Genomic DNA, 20,783 nt, shown 5'->3' on the forward strand with positions numbered 1-20,783 from the left:
GCGCTCCACTCACCTCCCTCCCCGGCGCTCCACTCACCTCCCTCCCCGACGCTCCACTCACCTCCCTCCCCGGCGCTCCACTCACCTCCCTCCCCGGCGCTCCACTCACCTCCCTCCCCGGCGCTCCACTCACCTCCCTCCCCGGCGCTCCACTTACCTCCCTCCCCGGCGCTCCACTTACCTCCCTCCCGGCGCTCCACTTACCTCCCTCCCGGCGCTCCACTCACCTCCCTCCCCGTCGCTCCATTCACCTCCCTCCCCGGCGCTCCACTCACCTCCCTCCCTGGCGCTCCACTCACCTCCCTCCCTGGCGCTCCACTCACCTCCCTCCCTGGCGCTCCACTCACCTCCCTCCCCGGCGCTCCACTCACCTCCCTCCCCGGTGCTCCACTCACCTCCCTCCCTCCCTGGTGCTCCACTCACCTCCCTCTCCGGTGCTCCACTCACCTCCCTCCCTCCCCGGTGCTCCACTTACCTCCCTCCCCGGCGCTCCACTTACCTCCCTCCCCGGCGCTCCACTTACCTCCCTCCTCGGCGCTCCACTCACCTCCCTCCCTCCCTGGCGCTCCACTCACCTCCCTCCCCGGTGCTCCACTTACCTCCCTCCTCTGCGCTCCACTCACCTCCCTCCCCGGAGCTCCACTCACCTCCCTCCCCGGCGCTCCACTCACCTCCCTCCCCGGCGCTCCACTCACCTCCCTCCCCGGCGCTCCACTCACCTCCCTCCCTCCCTGGTGCTCCACTCACCTCCCTCTCCGGTGCTCCACTCACCTCCCTCCCTCCCCGGTGCTCCACTTACCTCCCTCCCCGGCGCTCCACTTACCTCCCTCCCCGGCGTTCCACTCACTTCCCTCCCCGGCATTCCACTCACCTCCCTCCCCGGCGCTCCACTCACCTCCCTCCCCGGCGCTCCACTCACCTCCCTCCCTGGCGCTCCACTCACCTCCTCCCCTCCCCGGCGCTCCACTCACCTCCCTCCCCGGCGCTCCACTCACCTCCCTCCCCGACGCTCCACTCACCTCCCTCCCCGGCGCTCCACTCACCTCCCTCCCCGGCGCTCCACTCACCTCCCTCCCCGGCGCTCCACTCACCTCCCTCCCCGGCGCTCCACTTACCTCCCTCCCCGGCGCTCCACTTACCTCCCTCCCCGGCGCTCCACTTACCTCCCTCGGCGCTCCACTCACCTCCCTCCCTCCCCGTCGCTCCATTCACCTCCCTCCCCGGCGCTCCACTCACCTCCCTCCCTGGCGCTCCACTCACCTCCCTCCCTGGCGCTCCACTCACCTCCCTCCCTGGCGCTCCACTCACCTCCCTCCCCGGCGCTCCACTCACCTCCCTCCCCGGTGCTCCACTCACCTCCCTCCCTCCCTGGTGCTCCACTCACCTCCCTCTCCGGTGCTCCACTCACCTCCCTCCCTCCCCGGTGCTCCACTTACCTCCCTCCCCGGCGCTCCACTTACCTCCCTCCCCGGCGCTCCACTTACCTCCCTCCTCGGCGCTCCACTCACCTCCCTCCCTCCCTGGCGCTCCACTCACCTCCCTCCCCGGTGCTCCACTTACCTCCCTCCTCTGCGCTCCACTCACCTCCCTCCCCGGAGCTCCACTCACCTCCCTCCCCGGCGCTCCACTCACCTCCCTCCCCGGCGCTCCACTCACCTCCCTCCCCGGCGCTCCACTCACCTCCCTCCCTCCCTGGTGCTCCACTCACCTCCCTCTCCGGTGCTCCACTCACCTCCCTCCCTCCCCGGTGCTCCACTTACCTCCCTCCCCGGCGCTCCACTTACCTCCCTCCCCGGCGCTCCACTTACCTCCCTCCTCGGCGCTCCACTCACCTCCCTCCCTCCCTGGCGCTCCACTCACCTCCCTCCCCGGTGCTCCACTTACCTCCCTCCTCTGCGCTCCACTCACCTCCCTCCCCGGTGCTCCACTCACCTCCCTCCCCGGCGCTCCACTCACCTCCCTCCGTCCCTGGTACTCCACTCACCTCCCTCCCCGGCGCTCCACTCACCTCCCTCTCCGGCGCTCCACTCACCTCCCCCCCTCCCCGGCGCTCCACTCACCTCCCCCCCTCCCCGGTGCTCCACTCACCTCCCCCCCTCCCCGGTGCTCCACTCACCTCCCCCCCTCCCCGGTGCTCCACTCACCTCCCCCCCTCCCCGGTGCTCCACTCACCTCCCTCCCGGCGCTCCACTCACCTCCCTCCCCGGCGCTCCACTCACCTCCCTCCCCGGCGCTCCACTCACCTCCCTCCCCGGCGCTCCACTCACCTCCCTCCCCGGCGCTCCACTCACCTCCCTCCCCGGCGCTCCACTCACCTCCCTCCCCGGCGCTCCACTCACCTCCCTCCCCGGCGCTCCACTCACCTCCCTCCCTCCCTGGCGCTCCACTCACCTCCCTCCCCGGCGCTCCACTTACCTCCCTCCCCGGCGCTCCACTTACCTCCCTCCCCGGCGCTCCACTCACCTCCCTCCTCAGCGCTCCACTCACCTCCCTCCCTCCATGGCGCTCCACTCACCTCCCTCCCTCCCCGGCGCTCCACTCACCTCCCTCCCCGGCGCTCCACTCACCTCCCTCCCTGGCGTTCCACTCACCTCCCTCCCCGGCGCTCCACTCACCTCCCTCCCCGGCGCTCCACTCACCTCCCTCCCCGGCGCTCCACTCACCTCCCTCCCCGGCGCTCCACTCACCTCCCTCCCCGGCGCTCCACTCACCTCCCTCCCCGACGCTCCACTCACCTCCCTCCCCGGCGCTCCACTCACCTCCCTCCCCGCGCTCCACTCACCTCCCTCCCCGGCGCTCCACTTACCTCCCTCCCCGGCGCTCCACTTACCTCCCTCCCCGGCGCTCCACTTACCTCCCTCCTCGGCGCTCCTCTCACCTCCCTCCCTCCCCGGCGCTCCACTCACCTCCCTCCCCGGCGCTCCACTCACCTCCCTCCCTGGCGCTCCACTCACCTCCCTCCCCGGCGCTCCACTCACCTCCCTCCCCAGCGCTCCACTCACCTCCCTCCCTCCCTGGTGCTTCACTCACCTCCCTCTCCGGTGCTCCACTCACCTCCCTCCCTCCCCGGTGCTCCACTTACCTCCATCCCCGGCGCTCCACTTACCTCCCTCCCCGGCGCTCCACTTACCTCCCTCCTTGGCGCTCCACTCACCTCCCTCCCTCCCTGGCGCTCCACTCACCTCCCTCCCCGGTGCTCCACTTACCTCCCTCCTCTGCGCTCCACTCACCTCCCTCCCCGGCGCTCCACTCACCTCCCTCCCCGGCGCTCCACTCACCTCCCTCCCTCCCTGGTGCTCCACTCACCTCCCTCCCCGGCGCTCCACTCACCTCCCTCTCCGGCGCTCCACTCACCTCCCCCCTCCCCGGTGCTCCACTCACCTCCCCCCTCCCCGGTGCTCCACTCACCTCCCCCCCTCCCCGGTGCTCCACTCACCTCCCCCCCTCCCCGGTGCTCCACTCACCTCCCCCCCTCCCCGGTGCTCCACTCACCTCCCCCCCTCCCTGGTGCTCCACTCACCTCCCCCCCTCCCCAGTGCTCCACTCACCTCCCTCCCCGGCGCTCCACTCACCTCCCTCCCCGGCGCTCCACTCACCTCCCCCCCTCCCCGGTGCTCCACTCACCTCCCCCCCTCCCCGGTGCTCCACTCACCTCCCCCCCTCCCTGGCGCTCCACTCACCTTCCCGGCGCTCCACTCACCTTCCCGGCGCTCCACTCACCTCCCCGGCGCTCCACTCACCTCCCCGGGGCTCCACTCACCTCCCCGGGGCTCCACTCACCTCCCCGGCGCTCCACTCACCTCCTTGACTCTCCACTCACCTCCCCTCCCTCCCCGGCGGGGGGACAGGCAGTGGGCAGGCAGCCTGCAGCTGCCACGCGGCGCCTAAGATGGCGGCGCCCGGAAGGACCCCCTTCCTCCCTCGCAGAGTAACTAAGATGGCGGCGGCCGGAAGGAGAGGTGACGTGTGTGTTTGTGTGTCACTGTGTGTGTGTGTGTTTGTGTGTCACTGTGTGTGTGTGTTTGTCACTGTGTGTGTCACTGTGTGTGACACTGTGTGTGTGTGTGTGTGTGTGTGTGTGTGTGTGTGTGTGTGTGTGTGTGTGTGTGTGTGTGTGTTACACTGTGTGTGTGTTACACTGTGTGTGTGTGTGTGTGTGTGTTACATTGTGTGTGTGTGTTACACTGTGTGTGTGTGTGTGTGTGTTACACTGTGTGTGTGTGTGTGTGTGTGTGTGTGTGTATGTTACACTGTGTGTGTGTGTGTGTGTTACACTGTGGACAGGAGGGGACGGGACAGTGGACAGGAGGGGACGGGACAGTGGACAGGAGGGGACGGGGGACAGGAGGGGACGGGGGACAGAGGTGTGTGCCGGTGTGTGTGTGTGGCAGAGGGGAAAGAGAGTGGCAGTTGGGTGACGTCAGACCCACCAATCTGATTGGCCAGAGGCTGAGGACCAATCAGATTCACCGCAGCTAGTACCAACCATTCGATTTTATATATTAAGGTATGGTAAACCCTTTGCTTGCTTCATTCATTGTAACATCGCCGGAAGAAGAGATCAGTGTATCTCGAAAGCTCGCACAAATAAAAGCATTTAGTTAGCCACAGAACGGTATCATCTATTTATTTTTTGATTATTGAAGCTCGGCTAACACGGTACTGATACCTCTACATATATATATATATATATATATATATATATATATATATATATATATATATATATATATATATATATATATCTATCAAAATAAAAATGCAAGCTGCGCCTGTATACCTGGAATGAGCTGCTATGGTTGTGTGAGCTATTTCAATAATATTGCACATATAACAATAGCTTGATAACTCTACATAAATTAAACTATATATAAAAACTATAACTCGTATAAAAAGCTATTAAAACACAATTTAAATGAATAGTGATATACCAGTCCCTTTGTTTGTACTGGATAAAGTCCAATAGGGTTCCGGGCTCCTGTTTTCAAAAGGGAGAACCAGCTCCAAAAGCAATAGAAAAAAAAAAAGAGAAAGCGCACAGCCCATAGCGTGATATTGTTTACACTTTAATAGATAAAGGTAGAGGGAATGAAGCTCACTCACAAAATTCATATAAAATCAGGCATGTAGTGATACCATATCACAATGTGTTGCGGAGATCCCGGTAAATCACCTGTTTCACGCTATGGGCCGTGTTTTCTCCCTCCCCCCCTCTCTCTCTCTCTCTGTATATACATATATATATATATATATATATATATATATATATATATATATATATACGCGCACACACACGTTATGGTGGGTAAAAAAAAGTGACAAAAACCCTCCACAGCAAAGCATATAGGAAATGGAAATATTACTGTATGCTCATTTGCATGTCTTAGACAGGTCTGCAACCCTGCTTTTCATCATTATCACCTAGCATACAGAGCTTCCACTGCAGCAAGGGATTCTCGTAAAAGACATGCAAATGAGCACACCGTGTCTAAGACGTGAATGTGCTCACAAGTGATCTTTTTATTTGCTATATGATATATATAATCTACCTCAAGCTATAAACCAGATTAAGTTGAAGGCACACTGCTCACCCCTTATATATAATTTTGTGCACATATTGTATTACAACATTCAGGCACTGATAAGGCAGCATTTCATTCAAAAACCTGTCTTTTTAAAATACATCAGTTGTGCAGTATTGGATGGTACAATACAGCGCTTCTTTCTTTTCTCTCACTTTATGCCCTTTGTAATGATTTTTAATGTATTAATAAGCTTCCTTGGGATGCTATAACAACTATTTAGGAAGTCACTCCACTTCCTCTCTTAAAATAGGCAGCCATATTGCTTGCCGTGGGAAGCAGGCTCCTCACTGATTGACCACGGGAGAACGGATTAATCGGAAACTTAGATAACTGCGTTCCTGTAAAGGCAAATAACTGCTGCATTTAAAACAAAATAAAAAGGGCAGGAAGAAATGCTGCTTTAAGATTAAATGTAAACGCTTTTTCGAATTGTTTGCATACATGTACATTGTGTTTAAAATAAATATATATATATATATATATATATATATATATCACTAATATTATTCTCCTGCCACCAGAAAAGTCTGCTAATGCATTGAGGTACAAGGTATTGCATATCTATATATATAGATATATATATAGATATATATATATTATTTTTTTTAAACTTTGTTTTTATGGTTTAACTGAGACTTGTATTTTACGATCTTAGTTTATCATGCAATATATTTGGAAGAAATGACTGCATCAGAAGTAACAAGAAAGATGGCAGCTGTGTTTAATATTCCTCTTCATCAAATATCTCATGTGTACAGACAGGGTCCCACAGGCATACACATTGTGGTTAGTGACCAGGTAATTATGAACTTTTTAAAAATTATTTTTATTAAGTGTCAGTCCTGTTTTTGCAGCCCACATCCATTAATTTCACCTCCGGGGACCCTTGTTTTCCGAGATACTTTCGAAGGGGGTGCCGATATCTCGGTGCTATTTAAAGGTCCTGGTAACGTGGGCCAATAGGAAGCCGCAAGTGATGTCACAGCTTCCTATTGACACACAGGACGCAGGAGCTTTGAAGCCGCCATTATGAGAACCCCAGACGGAGCTGCTGCGGCACCTCTAGGGAGGTAATTATCTCTGGAAGCAGGGGGTCCCGGAGCTGAAATGAATGGAGTTCAGCTCCAGAGATCCCCTGCTTCAATCAGATTGAAAAAAAAAAAAAAAAAAATGAATACAAAAATAAAAACGCATTGCTTGGATTGCCCTAAGTGCATGCTTGCTAATCCAAGAAGGCTGACAGTTAAAATGGGGGAACTAGAAATTATAGCCAGAAAGGAGCAATATGATGGACATTACTGCAACATGGTGGAACTCATGACTGGGCTGTTAATTTAGAGGGTTATTTCTTTTTTCGGAGGGATCAAGCAAACAGAAGAGGTGGTGGAGTATGTCCATATGTAAAACCAGATTTAAAAACCTACAGAGAATGATGTATATGAAGGGGTTGACAACAATGTAGATTGTGGATAGAAATATGTAGCAGAGGTAAAAGTAGAAAACAAATGTTTGTAAGGATATCCTATAAACCACAAAATATCTCTAAGATTGAGGAAGCCAAACTACTTTTGCAAATGGAAAAGGAAGCAAAATTAGATCATGATGTAATGAGCACTGGAGTAGTGGAGATCCCTCTCTCCCTTGGGCTTTCTCTCTAACCTCTTCTTTTGGTCTTCATTGATGGACTGCAGCCAGCACCCACAAGGATGGCCACGACCTGGTTTTCACATCCAGTTTCTCCATTCCCCCCTTTCCTGTCTCAGATCATTTTGTCTAGTTTACTCTCTGTTCTATTCTTCACCTCCATCTACCTCTCATTTCTGCAGAGACCTATATTCCATTAATCTACCGGCTCTTGACTCCACTTTCTGCTCCGTTACAGACTCTGACAACATGGTCACAAACTAGAACCCTGCACTATTCTCCTCTCTTGATCTTCATGCCCCTCTTTTTCTCTGCCTATCTCGCCCTTTTAAACCCAGACTATGGCTAAACTGCCCCGCTCGTGCACTCGCTCCTCTGAATGCCTCTGGGAGAAATCTCATACTCTATTGCAGACTTCCTTCGCTACAAATGAATACTGTCCTGTTTCAACTCTGCCCTCTTCCAAGCTAATTTTTTAAAAAGTCATCATTAATCAACACTCACAAGTATAACCCACACCGCCTCATCACTATCTGACTCTCTAGTCCAGGCCTGCACAACATACGGCCCCGGCCCGCGACGGACCCCCTTTAACCCCTCTTTCAGCCCCCTTCGCTGGTAGGGAAAGAAGGACGCGCTCCAGTAGTGTCTGTGCTCGCTCTCCCCTAACCTCCCTCCTCAGCCTGCTCCAGCACGGGGACGTGCTCTAGCAGTATAGCGCGACCCGGAACTTCCGGGTCTGCTGCTACAGCGTGCGTCCCTCACCCTTCCCTGCCGCCACCATCACCAGGTGGGGGGTGGGGGAGGAGCCTGCTGACATGGGAGGGGGGTGGGGGGCTGCTGACATGGGAGGGGGGTGAGGGGCTGCTGACATGAAATGGGCTGGGGGGGCTGCTGACATGGGGGGGCTGCTGAAATGGAATGGGCTGGGGGTCTGCTGAAATGGAATGGGCTGGGGGGGGGCTGCTGAAATGGAATGGGCTGGGGGGGGGCTGCTGAAATGGAATGGGCTGGGGGGGGGCTGCTGAAATGGAATGGGCTGGGGGGGCTGCTGACATGGGGGGGCTGCTGAAATGGAATGGGCTGGGGGGGGGATGCTGAAATGGAATGGGCTGGGGGGGGGCTGCTGAAATGGAATGGGCTGGGGGGGAGCTGCTGAAATGGAATGGGCTGGGGGTGGGGCTGCTGAAATGGAATGGGCTGGGGGCTGCTGTAATGGGCTGGGGGGCTTCTGATATGGGCTGTGGGGGGCTGCTGAATTGAGCTGGGGGGCTGCTGATATGGGCTGGGGGGCCGACTCTGTTTTCCTTGTGAGGGGGAAGAGTGGTGTGAGCTGCAGGGGGGGGAGAGTGGTGTGAGCTGCAGGGGGGGGGAGAGTAATGTGAGCTGCGGGGGGGGGAGAGTGATAGGTGCAGGGGGGCGGGAGAGTGATGTGAGGTGCAGGGGGGAGAGTGATGTGAGGTGCAGGGGGGGAGAGTGATGTGAGGTGCAGGGGAGAGTGTGATGTGAGGTGCAGGGGGGGGGGGAATGATGTGAGGTGCAGGGGGGTAGGATGTGTGTGGTGTGCAGGGGGTTATTGTGTGTTTGATGTGGAGGGGGAGTATTATGTGGGTGAGGGGGAGAAATGGGGGTATGAGAGATAGATGGGGAGTATCGCAAAGGTTGATAGTCAGGGGTTCTGGGGGAGATATGAGGATGATGATGATAGGTGCTGGAGGAGAGATGATGATGATTTTTACCCGTGCGGCCCAAATATTTTTTTCCTTGGAGCAGTTCGGCCCTTCCCACTTTACGAGTTGTGCAGGCCTGCTCTAGTCAGACCACTGTCTGTTACCTGTTTTTCTTCCTCCATTTAACCTCAGGACTTTGCTGACTATTTCAAGACAAAGATGAATTTCGTTCATGAATGCATCCCCTCTGTATCTTTCTCACATTCTAAACCTCATCTTCCTTACTCTCCTCCTGCCTAGCTTGACTGTGTCCTCAGAAGAGGAAATGTTGCTGCTGATCTCCTCCCTATACCACTTGCCCTATGGCCCCATTCCCTCAAACCTCTCGTTCCCACTCTAATCCCTACACTCACACATTTTCAAGTCTTTTCTCTGCTCTGGTATGTTTCTCACCTCTTCAAGAATGCAACAGTTATACCTTCACTCAAACAGCAAGCTAAACCCTACCTGTCTATAGCCCTGTCTCCCTCTTGCCTCAAAGTCCTTCAGCGTCTCCTGTTCTCTCAGTTGCTCCATTTTTTTACCTCCGATTCTCTCCTAGATCCTCTACAATCTGGCTTCCGCACTGCTCACGCCACCGAAACAGCCCTCACCAAACTAACTAATGACCTCCATGCTGCCAAAGGTCACTCCATCCTGTTTATATTACTCAACACCCCTGCAGCCTTTGATACTGTGGACCACCCTCTTCTTCAGTTTCTCCATACTCTTGGTATACTCTTGGTATCCGTAACAGAGCTCTATCCTGGATTTCCTCTTTCCTGTCCTGTTGTACCTTCAGGGTCTCATTTGCTTGCATTTCCTCCTCCGTCGATCTTTCTGTGGGCGTACACCAGGGGTCTGTCCTTGGAAAGCTTCCCTTTTCTCTTTATACACACACTCTAGGTCAGGGGGGCACAAACTTTTTTCCTTGCGACCCCCCCTGCCGGCGGTCACCTCACCCCCGCGTCCCCTCACCCCCCAGCCCCCTCACCCCCACTTACCTCAGCTCTGGTGTCATGACGTCACGTTGCCATAGCAATGTGACGTCACATGATGCCACGTTGCCATGGCGACGTGTGTGGAGCCATGGTAAGTAAAGGTTTACAGAGGCCCTGCATCTCCCCCGGCATTTAAGTGCCTTCAGGAAGCGCGCAGGGCCTCTGTAAACTGCGTGCGCCCACGCAGGCAGTCTCGCGACCCCCAGTTTGCGCACCGCTGCTCTAGGTAACCTTATCACATCTCTTGGGTTCAAATATCACCTCTATGCTGATGACACACAAATGTACCTTTCAACCCCTGAACACTCTCCGCCATATCATCCTGGATGGTCCTTGGTCAACTTAAATTTAACATGTCAAAGACTGAGCTAATACTTCCTACCAAGCCTGGCCCTACTGCCCCTTCTCCTTTACTGTTGGCAGCACGATCATACAAACAGTAACACAAGCACGCTGTCTAGGGGTCACATTTGCCTCCTTCCTCACATGTAGCTAAAAACTGTAGCTTTTTCCTCTACTATTAAAACTTAACACAGGCCCTCATTCACTCCCGTCTCAACTATTGTAACCTTCTACTGTCCTGCCTTCCTGCCTCTCACGTGTCTCCCTTAAAATGTATCCTAAACGCTGCTGCTCGAATCACTTTACGCTTCCCTAAATTTGTCTCTGCGTCTCTCTTGCTGAAATCCGTCTGCTGGCTTCATATTAAATCCCGGATTTACAAAATTCTTCTCTCTTTTAAGGCTATACATTCCTATGCCCTTCCTTACATCCCAGCCCTAATTTCTCGCTATACAGCTGTCAGACTCTTGAGCTCTGTTCATGGATGTCTTCTGTCTACCCCTTTTGTATCTAAATCCCTCCCCCGCCTAAACCCTTTCTCACGGCCAAACACCTCTGGAATGCCCCTGCTCACAAAATTCGACTAGCACCTTTTCTCTACCCCTTTAAGGCCCATCTTAAAATACACCTCTTGAATTAATCATTTGTGTAGCTGTTTTGGCTTATACTATACACCTCATATGCACTGACCTTGTCCCCTTCCAGGTGCACTTACCATAACACCCTCCTACTGTCTCTGTAAGTTCTCCCTACTTACAAAAAAAACAGGGAAGCCGCGCTCATGCCGTCATGTGATACGAATCATATGGTGTTAGCCACTTGCAGCTGGATAAGTGGAGAAACTCCCAAAGATCACCCAAGGGCGATCTCACCAAGCAACGAAAAGAAGAAAAATGCAACACAGCGCACCAGGTGTCAATAATGAAAAGCAACAATATGCATGGATGTAAGGCAAGATTATGCATTGAATCAGGAATTCCAAATGGACCTAAAACCAACGGTCTAATAACCATGCAATAGATAAAGCGCAAATGAGACAACAATATAACATTTGACAAATGTATAAATATATAAAATGATAATTATATTGATAGACAAATATAACTCAATAACAAATGCACATAATGTGACAGATGGCAGATGCCACTGGCACAACAGAACAAGTAATAATAAATGAGAACTACAGTGAGTGAAAGCAAACAACTGAGAAGTAATCAATCATAAAACAAAACCACAAAGGGGGGTGCATAGAAACTGACTGTATGGCTGAGCAGAGCTGCCGTGGAGTGCGCTGATGACACAGTCCGGACTGCACAACCACACCGCTGATCTCCCGTCTGCCCGAACTTCACGGTAGTCTAGCACCAGCCAACGGGTGGGCGTGCTGAACAGCCTCACATGACCTTTACGCATTTCGCAACTGCGTGCTTCGTCAGGGAGTCACGTTGGCGACTGTTCGCACGCAATTTAAATCCCCTATGAGACAATGAAAAATTGCTATTTTATATGCCTGTAATGTGATACAGTACACAGTGGCAACAATGTGCAGTTTTCATTAAACTGCAATCATTAAAGTGAAGTGTGTGTGTGTGTTGCAGACCCATTAATGAATGGGAATATAGCGCAGACAGTTGTAACTATTTGAGTGAACCAACACGTAATTAAAGCTGCAGTTCAGGCAATATCCTGCATGTGTGGTTTTTTTAAATAAATCAGTTCTGTAGTAAGAAAAAATACTTTTAGCATTTTCTGTTTTAAAAACAACAACTTTGAAAGACCAATTTTCTTGTATTCTATTTTAACAAGCATGCTTGTTCCTATAGCAACGATTTACATTCCCCATATTTAAAGATGTCGCCAAACTTTGCCGTTCAATAGACGGAGAACGAATTGACCGGCAGCTATGCAGTTCTTTAGGTAATTAGAGATTGCCCACATGAAACTATTGAAGTAAAAAAATAAATAAAAAAGACTGAACTGCAGCTTTAAATTGAGATATGTGGGTAGTTATATACAAATGTATCTCTTGTATATTAATGTGACATGTTCCAAAAATAAAATAACATATTTTGGTTAACATTACTTACTGTGTTAAAGAGAAAAACAAGAGATCTGAATGTGAAAATACTGGAATGCCTATCTACCCTTAATTACAAGGATAGAGAGAAATATATAATACAGGCATACCCCGCATTAACGTACGCAATGGGACCGGAGCATGTATGTAAAGCGAAAATGTACTTAAAGTGAAGGACTACCTTTTCCCACTTATCGATGCATGTACTGTACTGCAATCGTTATATACGTGCATAATTGATGTAAATAACGCATTTGTAACAGGCTCTATAGTCTCCCCGCTTGTGCACAGCTTCGGTACAGGTAGGGAGCCGGTATTGCTGTTCAGGACGTGATGCCAGGCACATGAGCAAGCTGCCATTTGCCTATTGGGCGATATGTACTTGCTCGCGAGTGTACTTAAAGTGAGTGTCCGTAAACCGGGGTATGCCTGTATATTACACAAAAGCTACAGGTGATATATACTATAATGATAGTTAAGTATGTACATTTGTTGTTGTTATATTTGTCTATCAATATAATTATAATTTTATATATTTATTACATTTTTGTCATATTTTATATTTCATTTGAGCTTTATCTATTGCATGGCTGTTAGACCGTGGTTTTAGGTCGATTTGGACTTCCTGATTCAATGCATACTACAGGCAGTCCTCGGTTATCCAACGGAATCCGTTCTGGGAGTAGCTTTGGATAGTGAAACTGTTGTAAAGTGAGTCCCATGTTAATCAGTGGCGGTGAGCTTTGGATAACGCATTCTAGCGTCGAACAACGGTTCATACGGTTGCGTTGAATATGCCATTCGTTGTAAAGTGAAACGTTAGATAGCGAAGACTACCTGTATTGCCTTACATCCATGTATATTGTTGCTTTTCATTATTGACCCCTGGTGCTCTGTGCATTTTACTTCTCTACCTACTTACCACTTGGATTATAAGCTCTTCATGACAGGGATTCCTTTTCCTAATGTCTACTTGTATGTATGAAGTGCTTATTCCTATTGTCACGTGTATTACTGCTGTAAAGCGCTTTGTACATGGATGGCACAATATAAAGATATAAATACATACAATGTGAAACAGTAGCTGCCAAGGCAAATAATTTATTATTTTGCATTAAACCGGTACGGATGGAAGGAAGAAAGAAAGCATTATTTTGCCACTCTATAAATCCTTCCTGAGACCACACCTTGAAAATGGAGTACTGTTTTGGACACCGCTCCATCAAAATACATGGAACTAGGAAAAGTGCAGAGATGAGCTACCAAATTAATAAAAGGGATTGCAGGTCTGACTTATGAGAGGCTAGCTAAATTAGGTTTGTTTGCATTAATAAAGGCAGTTACAGTAGATATCTTAAAGAAAACATATTTTTAGAAAGGAAAGGTATACATGGATAAACCAAATAAGTAAACCTAAGAAGGATGTTGATCCAGGGAGAAATCTGATTGCCATTACTGGAGTCATGAAGGAAATTATTTACCCTCCGTATGAGATGATGGATTGTGTTTCACTGGGGTATTTTGTTTGCCTTCCTCTTGATCAATATACTGTAAATACAAATATAGGCTGAGTATCTGTCATCTAAATGTAAACATAAGTTAAACTGTATGGGCATATGTCTCTTCATCCTCACCTACTATGTAATTGTATACGCAGCACAATTACAGTGATATTTTACCATTTTTATTTTCTCTAGATGGTTCAGAACTTTCAGGATGAGAGCTGTTTCTTAATTGCAACATTAAAAGGTATAGTCTGCCTTTAAGCTGTCAGTTATTCATTTTAATTACACTTTGTGTTTTTTTACGTTTTGCTTTTAGAAGACAACCATATATAATTTCTCTGCTGTCCTTGCAGTGCAAAGCACATATTTAATAGTGCTTGTTTGTAGCTAAACTCTGGAGTGATTTCTTATCCTGTTAGCATGTGTCATAAGTTGTACAAGCATTTGTTCAACTCAGCCCAAATAACTTTGGTATTGCTTAATAAATGTGGTATGAACCTCCAATAAGAGGTATTTTTGTGTATTGTGGTATATTTATTGTTTATGTTAACAGTTAATCTTTTGAGGCTAAATTTGAAAAGCTACTAAAGCATTCCAATTACAGATTTATTTATTTTTTTTGCTTGTATAGGAAGCATGGGATCTCCGGAGCTGAAATGCGTTAATTCCAACTCTGAGATGTATACATGTGAATGTGCTGCCAGTTCTTTATCCAGGTTTAAAGCCCACACATCAGTGGGCCAATAGAAAGCCGCAATTGGTTCCTATTGGCATGTGATACGTGGGAGCTTTAAATCTCTGTTTTGTTGCAAATCAGAGAGGAGTACCTCAGGAAGCACGGGGTCCCCGAAGCTGAAATTTGTAGCTAAGCCCCATAGACCCCTGTTTCCTATACAATACACACAAAAGAGGGTAAAAACACACCTTTAAAGCAGCAGCAATCCTGTTTTTTTGACCTCCAACTCTGCTTTCCCCCTACCCCCCCACCACTTTTTTTTGTTTTTCTTCAAGATGCTCTACCAGGAGGTCCACAGTGCCTAAACCACTTTATTTTCAGCTCTCAACTCTCCCCCTCCCACCCATTTATCGACATATTTACTGGTGAAGTTACCAATGTTACTTCCTGGTTTTATGCTGGATTTTAAATGGCTGTTCAATAGGAAGCCACAACGGCATGGGTAAAATATACTGCTTTAAATGATGAAACAAAATAATAAATATAGTTGTATGGGTATTCTATTACTGAATACTTACACTGTGAGTTGCTATGTGGGACTTCTAGACAACCTAACATTTGAAGGAAACTAGTACAGTATTGAGAAAACATTGCGGTGTAGCTGTTGAACTGGTGGTGAGCATGCCCAGTAGTTTTAGTGATGCACACAACATGGCCACCATGGGATGTTTTTTTTGCCCCTTTTTTCCTTTTGTGTATAGGAAGCAGGGGAAGTCTGAAGCTGATCCGCATTACTTTCTGCTTTGGTGACGCCCTGCTTTCCTAGATCCCTACCTCTGAAGGTGCCCCTGGTTACTGTCCCCTCCAGGCTAAACAAAATGGAGGTTTAAATCCCCCTCGTCACGCTGGCCAGTAGGGAGCCGCAACGTTATCTGGTGCGACGTGGGGGATTTAAACCTGCGTGAACAACTGGCAGCTCCATCCCTGGTAAGTATCTTGGGAAGCGGTGGTCCCTGGGGCTTTAATGTATGTGGTTCAGCTTCATATACGTGGGCCCAGGGGGATCTCTCACTTTAATTCCGCTAATCAACAGGTTATTCTCTTGATGTTTGGTGGGAACAATATGCAATCAGCATTACAAGCATTCTGTAGGTTAAGGCTAATTTTAATATTTGTTTTGTGAATAGTTTTTTATATAGGTCTGCAAAGTATGTCCATACACTTCTCCAGTCCAGTGTCCCATGTTCATTATTTGGGGGATTAAAATCCTTCCCCTCCATAGTCCAATAAAAGCAATGCATCTTTAATCACACTTCATTTAATATTTCCTCATAATTAAAAGATTAGTATATGTCTTTAAATATAACAGATCTTTAACTGTCACTTTCTTTTTCCATAGCTGACAGTGGAGAAGGTTTCCACATAATTATGAAGTAAACGACCCTGCTTATAAGCAGTTGAGAAAAATCACCTTTTTGTAACCGTGATGCGATGAACAACCATCTTCAGAAATGAGGATCTGACTTCACAGTTGAAAAAAAAATAATTGTTTCATATTGAAAACACAAGATGACCTTTCTAACCATCTGTACTACAGGTTACCTTCCTTTAGATCACTGCCATAAGTGAAGCCATCCCACAGGCATGGAAGACAGGGCACCAACCAGGGTCATTCACCAATCGCATGAACTGAGACGCACTACGGCCAGTAGATAATTGTTTTTTTGTTTTGTTAAGAACCATACAGCTCTAAACCGGCTCAATATAGTGCAATGAGAAATGAATGTAAATTATTTTAGACCATTTTTTTGTGTAAGCTATTGGCTTACTGCCATAATACCAAGCACATTTTTTTTCATTATTGTTTGTTGGTTTTATTTGCTTCTTAAGAAAATTAAGCATCAGAAATACACACGTTTAAAGATTATGCATTTTGACTAATTTACTGCTTAGTGTGAAGCCAAGTTGAATGCTTAGAAATGTAATTGGTAAAACTAGCAAATTATTTATTTTTGAAGACTTCACCAAAGGCTTTGAGTTGTTACTGATATCCAACTATTTCACATCAAAAGTGCCCATTGCTCCGGTGTTGAATCATCATTTGAAAATGATTGTGATGCAGTGCAGAAAAATAGGGCAGTCACTTATGTAGATATGCTAGTTGGTTAACAGAATGCGCTATATGGGCTTTGAGGGCACTCATCTGACAAATTTGTAATGGCAGAATTGGTAAAGGACGTACAGTATGGGGGCATTTTTTAATGTTAGTGTTGTGTGGGTGGAAGGAAATGTGGATACCTGGAATGGTACAGCGATGCTCAATGGCAATAAAAACTCCAGCATATTCTTGTCTGATGGGTAATGTTGCAAACCCTCAGAAATTGATTTATCTTGTTCACAATTCTATGAGCACCAGGCTCATGTTCTAGGGTTATTCTACAATTTTAGGATTAAGGTTATTCTCAGTTTAAGCATTGTAGCTTAAAAGAATTGAAATCGCAGCCTTTTTTTATGCAGGCTGGAGATTCAACGTCTCTTCTGATCTTTTCTTCTTGGCTACACTAATTAAACTGTCTTTCCAGGTGATCTCTTGCTATGTACATTCTGTGCCTCTGACCATTCTTGCCATTCTTTATTAACCTCAGTCCCCGATTAACTTAACCACTTAAGATGTTTTCTGGGACTTCAAAGCTGGTTTCGCTTATAATTTGAAATATTAAGTTCATTTAGTGTGCAAGTGCTATTTTATTATTTTCTTTTTTCACAATGCATCATCTTTAAAGGATGTATAAACTGTCTTTGTTTTTCTTCCTTTGTTCTACAGTGCTTCTTTTGTGATCTGGTAATGTATTTTGCACTGATGAGTACAGGTTCTTCATTTAGTTGGCCATCCTTGTCAATCGGTCTAGGCTAAAACAAACAAAAATGGGGGACATCCAGAACTTTATTTGGTTGTCAGAACTACACCAACCTTTAATATCATAATAGACTGGAGTAACTCTTCCTGATAAAGGCCCTCAGCCTCAATAGTACAGTAGCACATATTGCATGCATTCAATTGTTTTGTGGATAGGGACATTGCTTACATAGACTCTGTGGACAATATTTTATCAAATAGCTATCTGGTTCTTCAGGGCAGAGGAGCGTAATTTCATGCTTGCTACAAATTGTACAAACTAAATTGTACTAACTGGAACAGTGCAATTAACAATCTCATTATTTTGTTGAGGTGAAACCAGATGACTGAATATTTGTTTAAATTTCTTAACGGTGTGTTTGTGTCTGTGTGCATCATCTTTTCTTATTCTATTTCTTCTAAGAGCTGTTGGCTTGTGATAAGTCTCTGCTATGTAATTGTTCACTAGTGTGTGTATGCAACATAACATTTGATCTTCAGCATATGTCTTTTAGTTATGATTATTTGAGTATGCGTATACACTTTCAATTTTCTGAGGACGATCCTTCATTTTAGCAGGAAAAGTGTAGTTTATGCTGTGTGCAGTTAGTACAAACAAGAATTGAGGTCTAATGATTACAATATTTAACATTATAGTACAGTTCTGTAATCCCAAATGTATTTACTATAGAAAAAAACCCTTGTATAATTTTGGTCTCATTGGAAATATTGTCAAAGGTCAGCTTTTCTTTAAGCAACCTATATGTCCTCTTTAGATTATAACTTTATACCGAAATAGCCAGAAAAGCAAGAAATAGAAAGCCTCTGATTAGAAAAGTACAGTATGATCCATTTAATTACCTGCAGGGTCTTTTTTTTCTATTGCCTGAATTGTGTGCTTTTGGCAGTTGTGTACAGGTACAACCACATATCCGTTCAGAGAAGCCCCCAAATCAGGCAAAAAAAAAAGTGTTTTAAAGTGATTATCTCCACTGTGCAGTTTTAAGTTATGAAATATGTGGGGTGGGGGGGGGGGGGGGGGAGAGAGAGAGAGAGGAGGAGGTGGAAGTGGAAGTGGGAGTTGTCTGGTAGAAAATACCGTATGACCACGGTGGTAGACAATAAAAAGCCACAACGGCATGAGCCAGACAAGATTACTTGTCAAAGTAGTTCAAATTGATTCAGGAACGGAGGTGACAATGAAGCTTGGGCTTCAGCTCTTGGACCCCCTGTTCAGTTACTGAAAAATTAAAAAAAAAAAAAAGGTGGACAGTGAGTTGCTGCTTTAAACTCACTTACAAATTGGTAGGACAGCAATAGCTCATAGAAAACATCTTTTGGCAATATATGAATAACCATACACATTCATCCAAATTTAAAGCCGCAATCCTGGCCAAAACAATTGTTTTTTTAAACAGAATTCATCTTATTTTCATCTACGGGAACCCCTTGTTCCTCAGATACTTACATTTAGATACACTTCCTATTTTCTTAGAGATGATACTCCTGATAATCCAGTAGCAAGCTGCAACGTCACCCATTGTGGCTTAATATTGCCTCAAAATTTGTCAATTTTTACTTCCTGAGATGGGAATATCGGCACCTAAAACTGGACATGTGTGGTGCCGGCACCTAAAACTGCCCTAGGAGCCGAAAATAGTACAGGTCCACTCATAAGGACCCTTGGATAAAATAGTGTTTTAAAGAGAAAAAAAGAGGAAAGCGTGTAACTCGTGTGGGATGGGGGGGGGGGGGGGGGGGTCCAGCAGTCTTGATTGTGGCTTTATGATGTCACTGATTTACCCATATATAATTGCATAAATATAATTGCATTTCTCTTCAATTATACAGTGTTATCTTGATTCTGGGGTGGATCTGCACACAGGTGTGTGTTGTTGTATAATTTCTACACTTGCAAATGCCACAAGCTTCAATAATGAATACATTACTGAAGCTTGTGGTATTTGCAAGTGTGTAAATGAACTTAAGTGCACTTACAGACAAGCAAAAATGTACTTCATCACAGGTCCTCCTTTTTGTTTTTGTACATGTAATTCATTCTTTTTTTCTGAAGAAACCAGCCGCTTAATCATTGTTTATCTACCTTTTCTCAGACCTGCATGTTATAAACTTTTTTATACATTTTTCCCCTATACCTTTAATTACACACATTTTCTGCATTGAATACAACACAATTCTATAAAATCAGTGAAATTGATTTAACCATTTCATTTCTCCAAGGAATTATTTATATTTAAAATGAAAATACTGAAAAAATACCTGAGTTCTACATGTGATTAAACTTGCGGTGAAGATAAATTATTGACCAGGAGAACAATTAAACTATTACCACTAATTTCAGTAATTGACTTTAATAAGGACCAACAATTGAGCAATAGCCCGGATCAAATTGAATACACATTTTAGTGGAAAGATTGATCTAATCTGTATCTTATGTTTTGGGCTGTATGTGTTTCTGATGTGCAATAAATATTTTGCAGTTATTTTGTAATTTATGCTTCAAGTTTTGTTTTTAAGATGGATAGTGACATCTTTCAAATGATGGTACGTACATGTCACTTACAAAGTACAAAATGACCAACATCAACCCTGTACTGTATTTGCTTCTGTATCACAGCAAATCCAGAAGGTAGAAATTAAAATAAAAGCAAACACAAGGGTTAATGTGTTATGTTGTCTGTTCTTACTCTTTAACTTGTTGGGAAATTATTAGTATTTAGTCTATGCAAGATGCTGTATCTAACGTTTATTTTTTCTGTATGTCCCTCCTATACTAGAAGAACCAATAAGGAATGAAAACCATCCAAGCTTTGGATGAGTCAAACTTTCAACAAATCAGGATCCATTCATCTATAAAAGTTCCTGCCTTCTTCACATGTTTTTGTTCTACTAGCGGGAACATGAGTGGTTAGGACCTCTGCTTCCAGTATTTTTTTAAGCAAAGCAGCACATTCATGTTGTGGAATTGTCTAACAGATGTCTTTGCTGCTACATAGGATGCCACTTCCATGGTAACTGTGGGAAGTCATCAACAATTTAACAGTTCTAGAAGTACATGGTAGAAAAAAAAGCATGTTTTAAATTCAATCTGTATTAAATCGGTTTTACATACTTACTGCAGTCTTACTATATTGTGGAAATATAAACATTTGAAGTTTAACCTAAAATGTTAGGGCACCCATCTTAGGCTGCGCTCCCAATGACTGCCACAGCGCACGTCTCGGCGTGCACTCTGCGAACAAGCACCGTGGTGCCCCCCAGTCACTCAGGGCCGAGTACATGTGTCGGCGCACATTCAGCAGTCGCGCTGTACTGCAAGATTCCACA

At 47.0% G+C, this 20,783-nt stretch overlaps 1 protein-coding gene across 7 annotated transcripts in view; it reads left to right on the plus strand.

Moving 5' to 3' along the window:
• Positions 1 to 19,947, plus strand: part of UBP1 (upstream binding protein 1) — a 161,062-nt gene extending 141,115 nt beyond the window's left edge. For 2 of the 7 annotated variants that reach the window (XR_012799184.1, XR_012799187.1), the window contains 4 exons: positions 6,241 to 6,383; positions 12,956 to 13,069; positions 14,056 to 14,107; positions 15,939 to 19,947. Coding sequence is in view for 3 of the 7 variants with exons in the window: in XM_075586339.1 (XP_075442454.1) it covers positions 6,241 to 6,383; positions 14,056 to 14,107; positions 15,939 to 15,976 (233 nt within the window). In the remaining 4 variants the exon portion in view is untranslated. The remainder of the gene's footprint in view (positions 1 to 6,240; positions 6,384 to 12,955; positions 13,070 to 14,055; positions 14,108 to 15,938) is intronic. The other 5 variants (XM_075586339.1, XM_075586341.1, XR_012799185.1 and 2 more) reach the window with 4 other exon arrangements.
• The last annotated feature ends 836 nt before the right edge of the window (positions 19,948 to 20,783 follow it).

The sequence above is a fragment of the Ascaphus truei genome, chromosome 2 (genome assembly GCF_040206685.1).
Source record: "Ascaphus truei isolate aAscTru1 chromosome 2, aAscTru1.hap1, whole genome shotgun sequence".
NCBI lineage: Eukaryota > Metazoa > Chordata > Amphibia > Anura > Ascaphidae > Ascaphus > Ascaphus truei.